Below are 15,195 nucleotides of genomic sequence, written 5' to 3'. Positions count from 1 at the left end.
GATCTCAAAACCTGTGAGCTGGTTGCCTCTCAAACCAATCTAAAGCTTTGTTCTTTTAGGCTATTCTGTATAAAGAGAATCGATCTTTCCTGTCCTTTTTCAGCTTTTACTTTGAAACTAGGTAATGACTATTATCGTGTAATGTTTTTTTTTCTCTGAAAATTAACTTCTGTTTATGGAAATTTTCTCAAAATTTGCAGGTTACTTACAGACAACTGCAGAAGAACTGTAATTGTGATGTTTTATGATTGAACCATGGCCATGAATGACAGCGTTAATATCTTGAGCTCTGCTTATCTGGCAGTGGAATATATAGACTCTTTCTTACCCGACAATCCCCTGCAGCAACCATTTAAAAATGCCTGGAATTACATGCTGGATAACTACACAAAGTTCCAGATTGCAACATGGGGATCACTTCTAGTTCATGAAGTTGCATACTTTTTGCTCTGCGTACCAGGATTTATCTTTCAGTTTATACCATACATGCAAAAGTATAAAATTCAACAGGTAAGAGAAAGTTATAAAGTATACACTGACTTGTCTTTGAACATATCAGGCAGAGCATATAATCACAGTATCCTGGTTCTCAGTGTATATGGTTCCATTACATCTGTCACTTGGACATCCTGGAAACAACAAAGTAAAATTACTCTGTGTATGAGGAGAGAAAGACAAGTGGGTTTGGGGGGAAAAAAAGGAGGTTTTATTTCCCTGAGGAAGGGTGATGCTTTTCACCATGGTGCTATAGAGAGGAAAGCGTGCGCCAGTCTTACTGTTAATAAAATTTTATATACATAGTTTTTATATCAGAACTGAAGGTGAATAGAATTCTGGCATCTGGTCTTAGAGGTGTATCTTAGTAGTACAAAATAATTACATGGTGTGCTTATTTAATAGCAGTGCTCTTCGTCAAAGTAGCTCTATCACATCCTCTTGAAAGGATTTTGAAATATTTTAACAATAAAGAAGAATAATCCTGGATGGATTGCACACTCCTAATTGGAGGCAAAGGCCCATCCAGTATCTAAAGATCATTGTTTTCCCCTAGTTCACTATAATTTGAATTAGAAATTAATAACACCGGCTTCTGAATTTATTGCAGTAGTTGGTGGAATGTCTCCCTGCAAAAGCTAAATGTTTTCAAGACAGTTATTTCTTTACAAACCTGTCTCTTCAGCCTCTCTTTGTATCATTTTAGTAATGGAAATGCATTTTGTGGTGTGAAGAAGGAAAGCAAACTTGGATTGTGTTAAACTGTTGAGTATGAAGTGTTCCTGCTAACTATAAACACTGAAAAAGCAAACGTGGCTGACAAGACGGCTTATCTTAAAACACTAGCCTAGAAAAAAGAGTTTTTGATAAAACTGAATTCAATCCTATGTTATTTGTGCTGCCTGAGTTAATCTGTATTAGTGGAAGGCATGTTAGCTGTCTTCCAAGGCGAAATTAAACTGACTCCAAGTGAATTTTTGGAGCACTTCACTTGCGTGCAATAGAAACATGTAATACAATCAATTATTTTTGCTTCATTTTAGGATAAACCAGAAACATGGGAAAAACAATGGAAGTGTTTCAAAACCCTCCTCTTCAATCACTTCTTCATTCAGCTTCCCCTGATTTGTGGTACCTATTACTTCACGGAGTATTTTAACATCCCGTATGGGTGGGAAGAGATGCCGAGATGGTGCGTAGATTTTTCTGATACGGTGATGCTGAGTTACATACAGATGGAGGCAGAATATTCAACAATTAGTGTTGTCAACTCTAATATAAAGTAATTTTTTTGCAATGCAAACTGTGTTTGTTGATCATCCTTCATTTCATGCTTAGCTGCTGTAAGAGCTAATTAGAATTTTGTAAATTTCTTTAAATGGCCTCAAGCTGTTCTAATCTTTAGGAGAGAGGGGGGATTAGGAGGGAGTTTATGGAAGCAAAGCAAGATTCCTGGTGGAGTGGGTCAAATGTTGGACTTTCTGGGGGTTTTATTTATCTAAATTTTTTTCTTCCTCCTAAGTGTCTCTACCTTCCACCTTGTTTTATGTCATAGCGGTAGAGTGTTCCTCAAAGGAGAGAATGTACCACCTTCACAGTCTTCTTTTCTTCCACTCAGCTGATGGTTTTTTCAACAAAGCTGGATTTAGCTATAAGTGCCCCCTCCTTCCCCACCCCACATACCAACAGAAGTTTTTTATCACAGAAGGTCGTCTTTCTTGGAGAGCTGTTTGTTCTCTGGTGTAGATGGCTGAAGCAGCTCTATGTTTTTTATCAAGATCTCACACAGTCTGGTTGTTCTCTGTAGACTGCATTTGTAATATTGAAATGACAGCTTGTTACACTAACTGTGAGTTAACATGTGCTAACTCACTTCAGCATATCAACAGATGAGCTATAAACATTTCTGACCATTATTAGCATATAAACTCTTTTTTCTTTCAGGAACATATGTCTGCTAGTATTTTCTATAACTAATAGATCTTCTGCTTTTTCAAGGTATGTTCTGGTTGCCCAGTGTTTTGGATGTGCAGTGATTGAGGATGCCTGGCACTATTTTCTGCACAGATTGCTGCATCACAAGAGAATATACAAGTATATCCATAAGGTTCACCATGAGTTTGTTGTATGTATTACTTGATTTTTTTCTTTAATAATAGCTTTTTGGTATATGTTTCATAGAACTTACTTAAACATCTTATTTGAAAGACCTAAGAATTTTGTATTCCTTTGACAGTGTGGTTAGATGCCTTTTCTTGGGCAGTTTGTCAAGAACAGTCATTGGTCTCGTTTCTGAAAATACCTCCTGTAATTTGATTTCATTTCAGTGAAATGAAAGATCACACTCTTGCTAAAATTTGATCATATCTATGAGCAAGGTGAAGCAGACTTTTAAAAATGCGCATATAGGTCTCACTGCTAGGGAAAGGGAAACAGTAGATGTCTGGATTTGGTTGTTCATCAGTTCCCCACCACATGGGCTGCTATCCAGAGCATGTGAATCCCGAGAACATGATCAGACAGGCAGCTCTTGCACAACCCGGGTGTGTGCATCATGTACTTGATTCAAGGAAGGGATTACAACTCTGGATGAAGGCCTCTGGAATTAGAATAGCCCATTATGCAATTCAAATAAACAGATATATGGAGAGCACACATTTTGGGTGGTTCTTCATTCAGTGGTGTTGAAGCTGACATTGAGCAGCAGGCAATGAGCCACACTTGGCTGGAGCCAGGTAGGATCCAGCAGTGCCTGCACTTTGTAGATGATATTGCTGTGTTTAGGTGGCACTGCCTGTGGAGCACAGGAGTCAGTGCTATGCATTTCTGTGCTGCTGTGTATAACCTAGACTGTGCAAAAGGAAACTGCAAGCTGCTGGGTCAGGGGTGTTCTATGCATGCTGCCAACAATAGAGGAGCTTGATGTGGATTGATGCATGCATATGTACAGACATCTGCAGCAGCAGCTGCTCTCTTCTTCTTGCTCTTGGCAGCCCCTCAGGTCTCTAGCTGGAGCAGCTTTTGGCCATTATTTATAAGAGTGGTTAGCAGTTCTCACAGAAGTGATCTGTAGCCTAATGGTTGTTTCACTAAAAACTTTTCCTGACAGTAAAAAGAGATGTTTTTAAAGTATCCCTTAAGACACAGTGGACTTCATTTTTTCCTGATGATCTTATTTATAACCTTCAGCATTAGGTTAAAATTTTTAAACTGTTCTCTGTATATGGTGTTCTATAATTTAAAACTTTTTGGAATGTCTGTTTTTGCTAAACCAAGTGTAGGAATGACTGGTGTGTGTATGTATATGTATATGAGAGAAAATGTTTTATGTCAATCTCAAAATAACATTTGAGGGCTACAAATTTATTTTTAAAAATGGTCAAAGATAAGACATTTTTAATTTTTATTTTGATAATAAAGTCCTGCTTCTGAGAGTATTTTGGCTTCCTTCTTTCTTCTGCTTCCAAGATTGGATGTATAGCAAAGCTGATAGGAGCTTGCAAACACTTTTAATATTCCTGAAATAATGCTTTGACCTGGGGTGATGGTAAGCCTAAATAAAAGTTTTCAATTTTTCAACTAGTAGTGAAGTGTTTGTTATCACTAATAGAGTGATAATCCTTATGACCTTGGAATACTGTTTCTCCAAAGAGGAGCTAAATACGTGTTTTATGGTCCATGCTCCATCATACCATTCCCTTTGCCAACAACATTGTTTCGTTTGTCCTGTTGTAGTCTTGTGAGGTAATGGGAAAGGGAGAGTATTGCAAAATGGTGCTTCTGATTTGGGAGTACATAAAACTGAAAATGGTGACTGTTCCCTCTGTTATGTCTTTCTAGTCTCCATTTGGAATGCAAGCAGAATATGCACATCCTCTGGAAACGCTCATCCTTGGAGCTGGCTTTTTTATTGGAATTGTTATTTTCTGTAACCATGTGGTTCTTCTGTGGGCATGGGTGATCTGTCGCTTGATGGAAACCATTGATGTACACAGGTGAGATGCTCATTGCGTTTTAATAATTGTTTTTTCTCTGGCCCTTACGTCCGTCTCAAACTCACCTGTCTCTGTCACTGAAAGATACTTTTGATTTTGCACTAGAATGCTTTTCTGTGTCTTACAAAGAATGAGACAACCTGGGGAGTTACCACTCTTTTCTGTTTTGAGGTAGTGTTAGCAGCAGGTCTTGCTGATTCAAAGAGTGTGGAGTATCAGCTAGAGCATCTCAAGGAGAGAAGCTAGGCACCTGATTAGGATGTCTGGCTATTGATATTTGGTGTGCAAGTGGTCTTATGCATGTTGGAACACCAAAAATCAATTACAAAAGGTGATAATCCAGCCAAGAGTTCTTTCTGTTTAATATTTTGTCAGACTTTTATTCTTGCTCAAGAGAAACTTTATGCTCTTTGACCACTGACTCTCTTTAAAACAAATACATAAATTTCTTTTGTTTATTTCTTGTGAATAAAAAAGACAAGACTTCTTGTCTCTGTAGTAGAACTGACTTATTTCAAATCTGGCAAACCCAATAGGCTTAGTTTAGTTCATCTATAAATGAATGAGTTCCTGTGTTCAAGAGGCAGGGCCACTAAGAGGTTTTCTCTGAAATTATAGTACTAATACCTTGTATTAGTATTTGTAAATGTATTATGAAACAGATAGTGTCTTATTGCAAGTTGAGTGTCAGGTGTTTCAGTGGAATATAATGGTATAAAGCGTTCTAGGTTTAGTCATGTTTTTCTTGTGGACTTCCCAAAGTATATATTGTGACATACCATAAACTCATTGATACAAAATACGAATTTCCTATTATAATCTTATAATCATCATTTTAGTTTGTTCTCCGGATGAGGGGTTTTATAATTAATTGCCTTGCACTGTCCCCACTAGGTGGTGGTAAGAGGCTTTCCAGCACTCCTAAGCAAAGGAGTTGGAATCCCTCTAGAGCATGCTGTTCTGCTTTTAATCTTACTTTTATCATATATTTGGATTTTAAATATTTGAAGAACTTGCAGTAAGCAGAAAATAAGAGTAGGCATACAATGATTGTTTACTTGAGATGCTCTCTGATGAGCTGCTGTGCTGATGGCCATAGCTTGTACTGAATGTTACTTCTTGTTCCTCCTTCCTAAAGTCACTCTTAGTTAATACTGCTAAGCCAGAAGGAAGGCAGCCACTGTGATTTTTTTTTTTTAAGTGACCTGCCTAAATTTTTTTTTGCAAATTGCCTAGTAAACTGAGCAGAAAAGCAAGTGCCAAAGCCATTGGAATAATTTACAGTCATTTGGCTAGGAGTGGAGGAAACTTGTTTTCATGTTAAGTCAGTATCATAGTGATTACCTTAGGTAATACTATAAAATATTAGAATACTACAAAATATTTTTCTTAGAATACTATAAAATATTTTCTTTCTTAAAAATGACAAGGTAGTGTCTATATTTTGTTGTTTATGTCTCAGAAAAATCCTTACCCTAGTGGCTTTTCTTTGTTTTTCTGCCCTCTAGTGGCTACGATGTCCCTCTGAACCCTCTCCATTTGGTGCCTTTCTATGCTGGGGCCCGTTTCCATGATTTCCATCACATGAACTTTATTGGCAACTACGCCTCGACCTTCACGTGGTGGGACAGACTGTTTGGTACAGACTCTCAATTCATTGCCTATCAAGAAAAAGAGAAGAAGAAACAGTGCATAACAAAGAAGAAGGCTAACTAAATTTCCAGTTTAAAAGTCAACTTTTGCTTTTCTGTAAAGCAAAATAATGATTGGATGTTTAGCATAAATCTTGTTCCCTGGCTAAGAGGTAGGGAAAAACAGCTAATTGAACTTCAGTATCTTTCTAATGGGAATGTTTTCTATTTTGTACATAAGTACTGCATATATTTTAACTACAGATTTAAAGATGATGGAAAAAAACAGAGATGACTTCTGTCTATCTTTTCTTTTTTTTGACAAGAAAAAAATCAGTTTTATCTATAATGTTGCCCATTTTTGGATCCAGGTAGAATTATGTATGTACATTGAAGTTGGTCTTAGTTTTTTTAAAGATATATTCTTAAATTTATAATATCAAATAGCAGAAGTTATTAACAAGCATCAGCACTGTATTATTTAAATATTGGGTAAAAGTTGCTTAAAACCAAAATGTCTGTTACTAGGAAGCTTGGACAGGTCTTTTGCACACTGGATAATGTGAACTGCTAATAACAGAATACCTGGCTAAACATGAGTTATCAGAGACATTCCTGATCTAGATTTATTATGTTATTTTAGATAACAGGTAAAAAGAATAGAAGTTTTTATTTGAAGACACTGTTTTTTGCTGCTCTCTTGAAGTTGATCTGTCAGTGTACTTAGCATTTACATTACATTCTTCTCTATGTGTTGTAATTTGCTGATCTGACTTGTTGCTATATTTGCACTTGTGACTGATGAAATAAACGTGGTTTGGTTTGATATGTGTATTATACTTTTCATGTGCTTTTAAACACAAAGCTGTGATAAAACCATATAGGATATATGGTCTTACTCTTCATCTCTTCAATGAAGAAGCATTATTTGTTGGGATGGTTTGCAGCAGTGACATCTGTTAAACTACTTACAGAACCAGCAGTAAGAAATGGAAACAGAACATGTAAATTCTGCTGGTTTTTGTTTTGAAGGACTTGGATACATAACTGCTCAATGCAGCAACATCTTTTGGGATGGGTGCATTCTCAGGCTTCAGCTTGATTGCAAGCTAGAATCTCAAAATCTACTACTTGACTTGCACTAGTCACAGATGCAGTAGTCTAATATTTTTGAATGTACTATAAGTATTTGTCTGTTGCACAGGAAATAACAGTGAAGTATTTGAGAAGGGTTTAAACCCTCAAAAGATCTTCCACTTTGTACTATCTTGTCAGCTGCTCTTCAGACTTCAAATACCACTTCATCTACTCAAGTCCCTTAAAGGACTACAATGTTTTTCATACTCAGGACCACACCTGAATTTTAGTGATGCTTCACATGCAATCTAGTATAACTGTCAAAACAGAAAATCCAGTGAAAGTGCAGATGAGATCGGGCTTCTAACAAAAAGTAAGGTATTAATGACATGCAGAATGACTCAAATGTTACTTGACACGTGGAAGTAGTTCAGATTCCTCTTCTGTATGTGTTTTGTGGAAGCTTTTACTTCTTTATCTGTATCTCTGTTGAAATTCAATATTCTTCCCGTTCCCTCTAAAAAGAAGTAAAAAAAATACATTTGACTATGGCAAATTAACAGAAGCTGAAATCTCTGTATTGTTTTTAGCGAGGACTGGTACTTAAGCTCTGCTGAATCCATATGCACTGCCTGCCTGAACTCTGCATGGTTGAAGCATCCTCTTTAATCAGCTTTCAAAGATGGCCATTATCCTCTGCTTTGCCAACTCCCACTCCCATCCTTCAGCTGCAGCTATACTTTGCTTTATTTGACTGAAGCATTAGCCTGAAAATACAAGGAGCTTTCAGAGCTTCAGCTTTTCCCTGTGAACATCATTCTATTCATCTGTTCTCAGCCTGCTGGCTTATGCCTCTGCTCACTCTGCTGCAAAATTATGCACAACTGAGAGCCACTTGCTTAAATATTCCAGTAAAAGTATTTGTAAAAGCTTGGTCTCTCCTCAGCTACTGGAAAGCTGCAGCTGAGTGCTAAAAACGATGGGATTGACTTACAAAGTTGTAATTATATTGCATTCTTCAAGAGGTTTAAAAATAAAGATAAAGAATGCAATTTTAACATTTTATCATTTGGGGAAGTGTGCAGGGGGGTTTTGGACCTTTTAAAATTAGTTGAATCCATGTTTTTCTGACACCCATTGCTATTTTAGTTTTTTGTTATTTTATGTGCATCCTTAGTGTACAGTGATCACATCATTGCTTTTGATCCTCTTTCTTTAACAAATCCCTAGAGAATTATGCAAGCTGTGTTTTATAAATTTTATTTTTTTGTGGAAAAAAAATGTGCCTGCTGGACCTCTCAACAGGAGCTTGCATTTGAAAACCACAGGCTTGTTTTCTTCAGGACTCAGATGGACCTGCATTTTACCACCACCTCACTGCTTTTTCAAATGTAGGACCCAGTCTTTATTACTGAATGTGATGCTGGCGAGTAAATGACCTACCTCATTACTTTGTGTCTTTTATGCAAATTAAGAATTGTGTTAGGAAATTCCATTTTTTAGATTGTAGGTCTTTCTTAAATAAGACTTTACTGATTTTTTTTCCTCCCATGTTTTGTGAGAGAGGCTATAGAGTATGTACAGATGTGAATACAAAAAGGTTTTTGTGCAAGAGTGAAAAAAGATAAACATACTTTAACAGTTAACAGTTCTGGGTCTTCACAATGCACACCAAAACCTTGCACAATCAGTTTTATCTTTTTCAACGAGGGGACAGATTTAACTCTTAAATACAGTAGGACAGGGGAATAAATAAGGGAGGAACACTTCCCTCTACATTATCTTTTCCTAAAAGTCCAGTTTAGTTTAATTAAAGCACATCTGTGGGAAATAACAGTTTCTACAGTCCCTTAGGATATGACAATAATTAAGTCCTATGTAAATTAATTTCTTGGAGTTAATGTCAAAAAACCCCATGGAAACTTGAAAAGTATTATAAACTATAATGATTGGGATTGCAAAATAATCAACTGCTTTTGGCAGCTGATGTGAAATACAAAATAAGGTGGTTTATTTTACACTACAGCACAGCATGCCAGCAAATATTAATATTGATTGATACTATGATTATATTTTATTACTTCATTTATTTTCCTCAGTTATGCTGCATGTTTTATAATATTTTTTGAACTGTGATATGTTTCTATATTTTTGATGTTCATTTTTGTTGTTGTTATTGAAACTTTCATTATGGCTACTGATAATTATTGTTAACAACAGTGTCTGGTTAATTGCCTCCAAATTTCCACCCTATTATGGTTGCTGCTCTTGCTGTGGCAGCTGCACCCCTCTGGCACATCTGTAACTGGCAGGTCCAGAGAGAAGGCAACTTTGTGTCATTAGTTCTTGCTATAATTTTCTGTCTGTGAAGGTAGTAAACACAGTAGTCAAATCACTTTTCGATTTATTTTTCACCAGCTCAACAGATTGTATTGTCCTCCAGGGTAAGGCGTTCCCTCTGTTGCTCAAATCACTTCTGTGGCTTGTCTCTGAATTTTCAGTCTTGTTTCAGCTGTAGATGTCAGAACTGTGTGTCCAGGCTGTTCTCTCTAAGACTACCTTGTGATAAAATCGCATACTCCGACTTAATCATTACTTTTCTGTCTAAGCATTGCACAGAAAAATACAGTAATTATCTATCTTTAGTGATCTCTCGATGCTTCTGGCAGTGCTGCTTGCCAGACTGTCATCTGTGTTTTATATTTTGTGTTCTTAAGTGTAATTCACATTTTGCTCCTCTGAAACTTTGAAATGTGCTTGACTTACTAAGTAAATCACATTCCAGACCTGCTATATCCTTATTATTCACCATTCTTTGTCATCCACACATTTTAATCAGTTATGATTCACATTTATGTAATCACTGAATAAATTAATCTTTGGACTTGAAATACCAGTCCCTGTGGAAGACCAGAAGAAAGCTCCTCTAAGATCATGATTCACCACTTTTAAAAAGCCCTATCAGCCACTTTTTAGAACCCCCACAATGATCCTGCATGGCAGTTTCTCTGTATGAGTACTTGGCACCATAGCCCGGCCATAGCATCTCTCAGAAACTGCATTCCACAATATCCAGGACCTAGCATCACCCTAGGAGCAGTTACTAGTCCTGCAAACTTGATCAAGAGGCAGCAATAAGTCACTGCCATTTGTGTAGGTGCAAATGTCAAATACATTTTGTATGAAATTGAAGTTCCAGTCTGTGTATCGATGCAGAATTGTTACATATATAGGAGGGTCACCAGCAGTTCTAAAAATCTGTTAGGGTTGGGTTTCAGTAACGTGTGAGTCATCTAACAGCTAGAGACAATAAAAGATAAGGTGGTCTTGCAGAAAACAATTTAGAAGGTGGGTGTGTTTTTTTCCCCCTCTCCCTTTCTGTAACCTCCTGCATAAGTGACTTGCCTGTATTTTTATTATTAAATTTTTTGGTGGTGGTGGTATTTCTTTTGCCCTGCCTTACATTTATCACCTTCTCAAGTTACTGGAAAAACTTCAACTTCCTACATCTCAACACTGTTGTGCAAGTTTATCCAAGAAATAGAGCCACTGAGTTGTGCAAGAAATTTTGAAGGTTGGTAATAGATGCTTCTGTCTTGAAGACACAACTTCAAGTGACCACAGCTGTCAGGTGTAGTATATGGGAATATTATCAGCGCTCTGGTAAGTTTTGTAAAATCTTCTTACAGTTACAGTTGTCTCTATCTCCTTGCCTGGTATGTCAATGCTGAAATCAACTGTTCTCTCTTTTAAATTGATTGCAGTTGTTTTATTCCAGGATTAAAACTTCTTTCCAAATATAAACCAGAGAAGTTTAGTGTTTCCATGGTGTACGTATTAGCAGTAGTTTGTTTTTAATAATGTAAATATCTGCTCTCCATCATAGTGGGTTTTTAGGATTTCTGACGTTCTGTATGTACTTCAGTTGTTTGTGATGGACATAGATTTAGGGTTATCTTTCTGAATAGTAAAAGAAAATAGTTGCTTTAGCCTTTTTGTCTCATCACACAAAAAATTGTGCAAAGACTTGTAAGTCTTGTAAGAAAAATTCTGTGAGTGTGGGGTTTTTTTTAAATATATGCATCCTGGTGAATAATGATTTGCTGAAAAAGACAGATTCAGGCAGGTCAGAAGTATTGGAAAATTTGAATCAGCAAATTCTCTTTCGCCAAAGGAATGAAGTAATCTGTAAATATATATGAGTGTTACCTGTATGTTTTGTGTACGTGTAGATTTGTCTAGAAATAAGTACTGTTGGAAATGTTAATGAATTTTTTGTAAATACCATGTTCAGATACAAGAGACAGGTAAAGCAGATTTAAAATCTGCTGATCAGTAGGTTTCCTGGAGCACCTGTGCTCTTCTCAGTGCCCTCCTTAGTATTATCAGCTTACAAGGCCATGCCCAGGTGCCTGGTTATGCTTATAAGCTGGGAATGCCCTTGAGGTTGGAGCATTCCTCTGAGACTAAAGCAAGTGCCAAAATGTTTTCTATATTACAAGGAAATTTGGCCTTTGAAGATAATCATCCCTGAATTATGGAAAATAGGAGGAAGGATAAGATACAAAGGAAGACATCAATTTATTCCTCCTACTCAGTTATGCATATGCTCCTATGCTGTCTGAGAATTTAAACATTGTTTTTTAATCCCTTATTAAAAATAAATTAGTATGTGTGAGCTCAAATATTTCATAGTATATAAACCACCCTGCTTTACACAAGATATGCATGTGTTTTTATAAGTACACATTGTCTTAAGTTTTTTAAGAGTGAGGGTGGATAAGTATGAAAACAGAAGTAAATCCATTCAGATCTAGGTATGAGACTACTTATATGTAGTGTAATAATAATTCACTGCTTGAGGAGATGAAAATAAAAAGATGATTTCCCAGCCTACTTGTATCTTTTAGTGATTTATTTTGGTCAATTAAATTAGAAGAGAAGACAATGACAGTTCCTACAAAGAACAAAAGGGAGGCTTTTTGGATCAGAAAGTTCTCCCAGAAAATGGTAATGTAATCAGCATCAGCAGATTTGTTTATTTTTTATATTGAGTGCAAGGAAAAGTGATGAAGAAGAAAAGGAATATTTAGCCTGTGATGAGTGCAGCCAGCACTGCTAAAGAATGTGAATCTTTTAGATGCCAGGTCAGCTACCATTACTTGCAGTTCCATTTGGAGCACTGAGAGCTGCACGTGTTGCACCTAGTTCTAAAGCAGTGTGATGTCTTAAACAAATTTTTTAAATGTAGTCCAATTAATGCTGTTAGGAAGGGGAGAAGTCAGAGACAGAGAGACCCTTTTTGTGATCTTAAATTCAAACAGCGATCTTGGTCAGAGAAAACACCGTATCAATGAGTCTCTCTATGTCCAAGTCTTTACAAAACACTTAGCGCCAATTAGTGTTGTGATAACCTCAGAGCTAATGGGATATGCTATGCCAGGCATCTCCAGAAGTTTTCTAGCAGTAAGAATGAAGAGTTGAAGGCTCCAAAAAGTGCTCTGAAGGTGCCTTTGCATGTGGTTACCTACTTGTAAGCCTGGAATTAAACTGGGCAGGGCAGCTTCTGAACCCAGTTGGCTTTGAAAGATGGTGAGAACTGGAAGGACTGAACTTTGGTTCTTGCTATGAAGAAACACATCAAATAATTCAGGACTGACATTCAGGGTCCTGGAAGGTAACAAGTATAGGTAATGAATATAGGTAAATAGAGACAGATATTCAAGTATTTATGTATAAAATTGTACATTTAGGTCTGTGTTTCAGATGCTGGGTCACTTTCTGAGCTGGTACACCACCAAAGGTAAGTGAAAACATTCTCCTAGAAGAGATTGTGTCCATTATCACCTTATTTGAAGTGGGCACCCACAATTTTGGAAAAGATCCATAATATCACCAAAGATTATGAAAAAATCTTCCTGAAAATTGAATCAGTATTAATTGGTGATAGAGGGAGGTGTTAAACAGGCTCACCCTTTTAATTTGGAAGATTAGAATAAACATACTTTAAATTATTGAGGACGAAATTCTGTTTGTAGGTTTGTAGAAGGATTAATTGGATGTGCACTTTCCAAAATTTTGACTCTCTAAAATTTTTCAGTAAGTCTTTATGTCTTTAATAAATAAATAAATAAATAAATAAATAAATAAATAATGCAAGCAAAAAAATCCCCCAAAGGCCAAATCAACAACCCGAAATGGAAGTTGCTCTTTAGCATTTTGCCTTTTGCTTCTAGAACTCGTCCTTTACAGGCTGTTTCAACATAATCTAAACAGCTATACCTATGAAGACAAGTTGAAAAGAAGTCCTGTGGTATCTGAGGTCTAAAAGAAACTGATTTATTAATATACGGTGAATGACTCTTCACACGGGCATTTGCTTTGAACAGACTGGGGTGTGCTCTGTAATTCCTGTCGGTATCAGAAACTAAGACTTGCTTTATCCTTTCCTTTTTGTGATGCAGCAAAGACGCCTTATAAATGAGGAGCAAAGCGACCTTGCAGATGACGGTTTATAGTTCTCCCTGTCAATCAAAGGCGTTTGTGTTGCCCTGCAATAGCACTGAATCATTCATGGAGCGCTCTGTTACTTTACCTTTGTGGCACTGGGCTAACCCGCTGGGACCGCATCAAATGATGAGGCGGTGCGGCGAACGCGCACCCGGATTCTCGCAGCGTTTTTTTCGCAGCTGTTTGATGACAGCAGCTTGAGCGGCTCTCGCCCGCCCTCCGCGGGAGCGCTCGGAGCGCGGATCGGGGCGGAGCGGCCCGGCCCGGCCCGTCCCGTCCGCCCCGCCCCGCCGCCCCCCGGCTCCCCCCGCTCCCTGCTTCCCTCTCTCGCTCCCTCGCTGGGTGCCGCCGGCGCTGGCGGAGCAGCAGGCGGGCGGGATGGCGGCGCGGGTGCTGCTGCTGCTGGCGCTGTGCGCGGTGCTCGCTGCCGGCCGGGCCGCGGCAGAGCCGGCGGCGGGGGCCGCCAGCCGGCGGCGGCGGCTGAGCGCCGAGGAGGGCATCTCCTTCGAGTACCACCGCTACGCCGAGCTGCGGGAGGCGCTGGTGGCCGTGTGGCTGCAGTGCCCCGCCATCAGCAGGATCTACACGGTGGGGCGCAGCGCCGAGGGCCGGGAGCTCTTGGTCATCGAGATCTCGGACCGGCCTGGCGAACACGAGCCCGGTAAGGGGGGCGCCGCCCGCGGCCGGGCTGCCCGCACCTGTGCGCAGGTAACGGCGGCGGGCGCGGCCGCCGCGGGCGCTGTCCCTGCAACGCTCGCTGCGGCACCGGCTGCCGGCCGTCGTCCGCAGGGCTTTGTGCCGCTGCCGGTGCGTTTAGCGCCCGTTGCAGCAAGAAACGCCTGGATTGCCCGTCAAACGGGCGGAGCGGGCGCCCGGCGCGGGTTCGCTGGCAGGGCGGGCGCTGGCCGCCCTTCCCCGCCCGAACCGCAGCGCCCGGGGAGCGGCGTGAGGCAGGAGGTGCCCGTGGGAGCGGCGTGCCACGGCCAGGCTGTCCCCGGGGATGTGCCACCCACCGCGGCACGCTGCGGGCGCCGGCACGGGTGCCTCGGGGTACGCGGTTCTGTGTACTTAGAGTTCGGGACATCTTTATCAAAGGGAATGTGATTGATGCCGTGCATTTGTATTACACCTACGATTGTGTCCATGTCATTTTTTCCGCTTTTAGAATCGATAGCGTCCTTAATGTCTGTTTGTGAAAGGACTTATCTTTGAAAGCTGCTCGGTACCTTTGGCCCAGCCATCAGCCTCCTGCAGTCATGTCCCCACATTTTTTCCTCACTGGGTTACAGCACAGGTCTGGAAGTCCTGACTTTTAGGTGGAGGTGTGGCTTCTGTGGCTCTCCTGGGATTTGACCAATACAATTAGTGCTTTATATTCTGCTTTATGACCTGAATATAACCTTGCTTTGTATCCTCAAGAGACTTAAAGTTGGGGCTACAGATAGAACTTGTGTATTGGACATAAGGGGTAAGAGGAAGGCAGGCTA

General features: G+C 39.4%; 2 protein-coding genes and 1 long non-coding RNA gene across 3 annotated transcripts in view; 2 read left to right on the top strand and 1 right to left on the bottom strand.

The window, feature by feature from the left end:
* The first annotated feature begins 213 nt into the window (after positions 1–213).
* Positions 214–6,947, top strand: MSMO1 (methylsterol monooxygenase 1). The gene is made up of 5 exons (XM_014878565.2): positions 214–510; positions 1,539–1,687; positions 2,494–2,620; positions 4,336–4,490; positions 5,999–6,947. The coding sequence occupies exons 1-5, from the start codon at positions 256–258 to the stop codon at positions 6,204–6,206; spliced, it is 894 nt and encodes a 297-aa protein (XP_014734051.1). The 5' UTR covers positions 214–255; the 3' UTR covers positions 6,207–6,947.
* LOC148223957 (uncharacterized) lies at positions 4,336–13,936 on the bottom strand. Its single transcript, XR_015803171.1, has 2 exons — positions 13,794–13,936; positions 4,336–7,715 (listed from the first exon to the last, which is right to left on the bottom strand). It is a non-coding gene; the product is annotated as an uncharacterized LOC148223957 (long non-coding RNA).
* CPE (carboxypeptidase E) overlaps positions 13,884–15,195 on the top strand; it is a 55,718-nt gene continuing 54,406 nt past the window's right edge. The window contains exon 1 of the mRNA XM_014878556.2: positions 13,884–14,369. Within this exon, the coding sequence (XP_014734042.1) occupies positions 14,087–14,369 (283 nt within the window). The 5' untranslated portion in view covers positions 13,884–14,086. The remainder of the gene's footprint in view (positions 14,370–15,195) is intronic.

The sequence above is a fragment of the Sturnus vulgaris genome, chromosome 4, assembly GCF_052056855.1.
Source record: "Sturnus vulgaris isolate bStuVul1 chromosome 4, bStuVul1.hap1, whole genome shotgun sequence".
NCBI classification, from domain to species: Eukaryota; Metazoa; Chordata; class Aves; order Passeriformes; family Sturnidae; genus Sturnus; species Sturnus vulgaris.
Note: the sequence above shows the minus strand (reverse complement) of the source record. Positions and strands in the feature narration are given on the sequence as shown.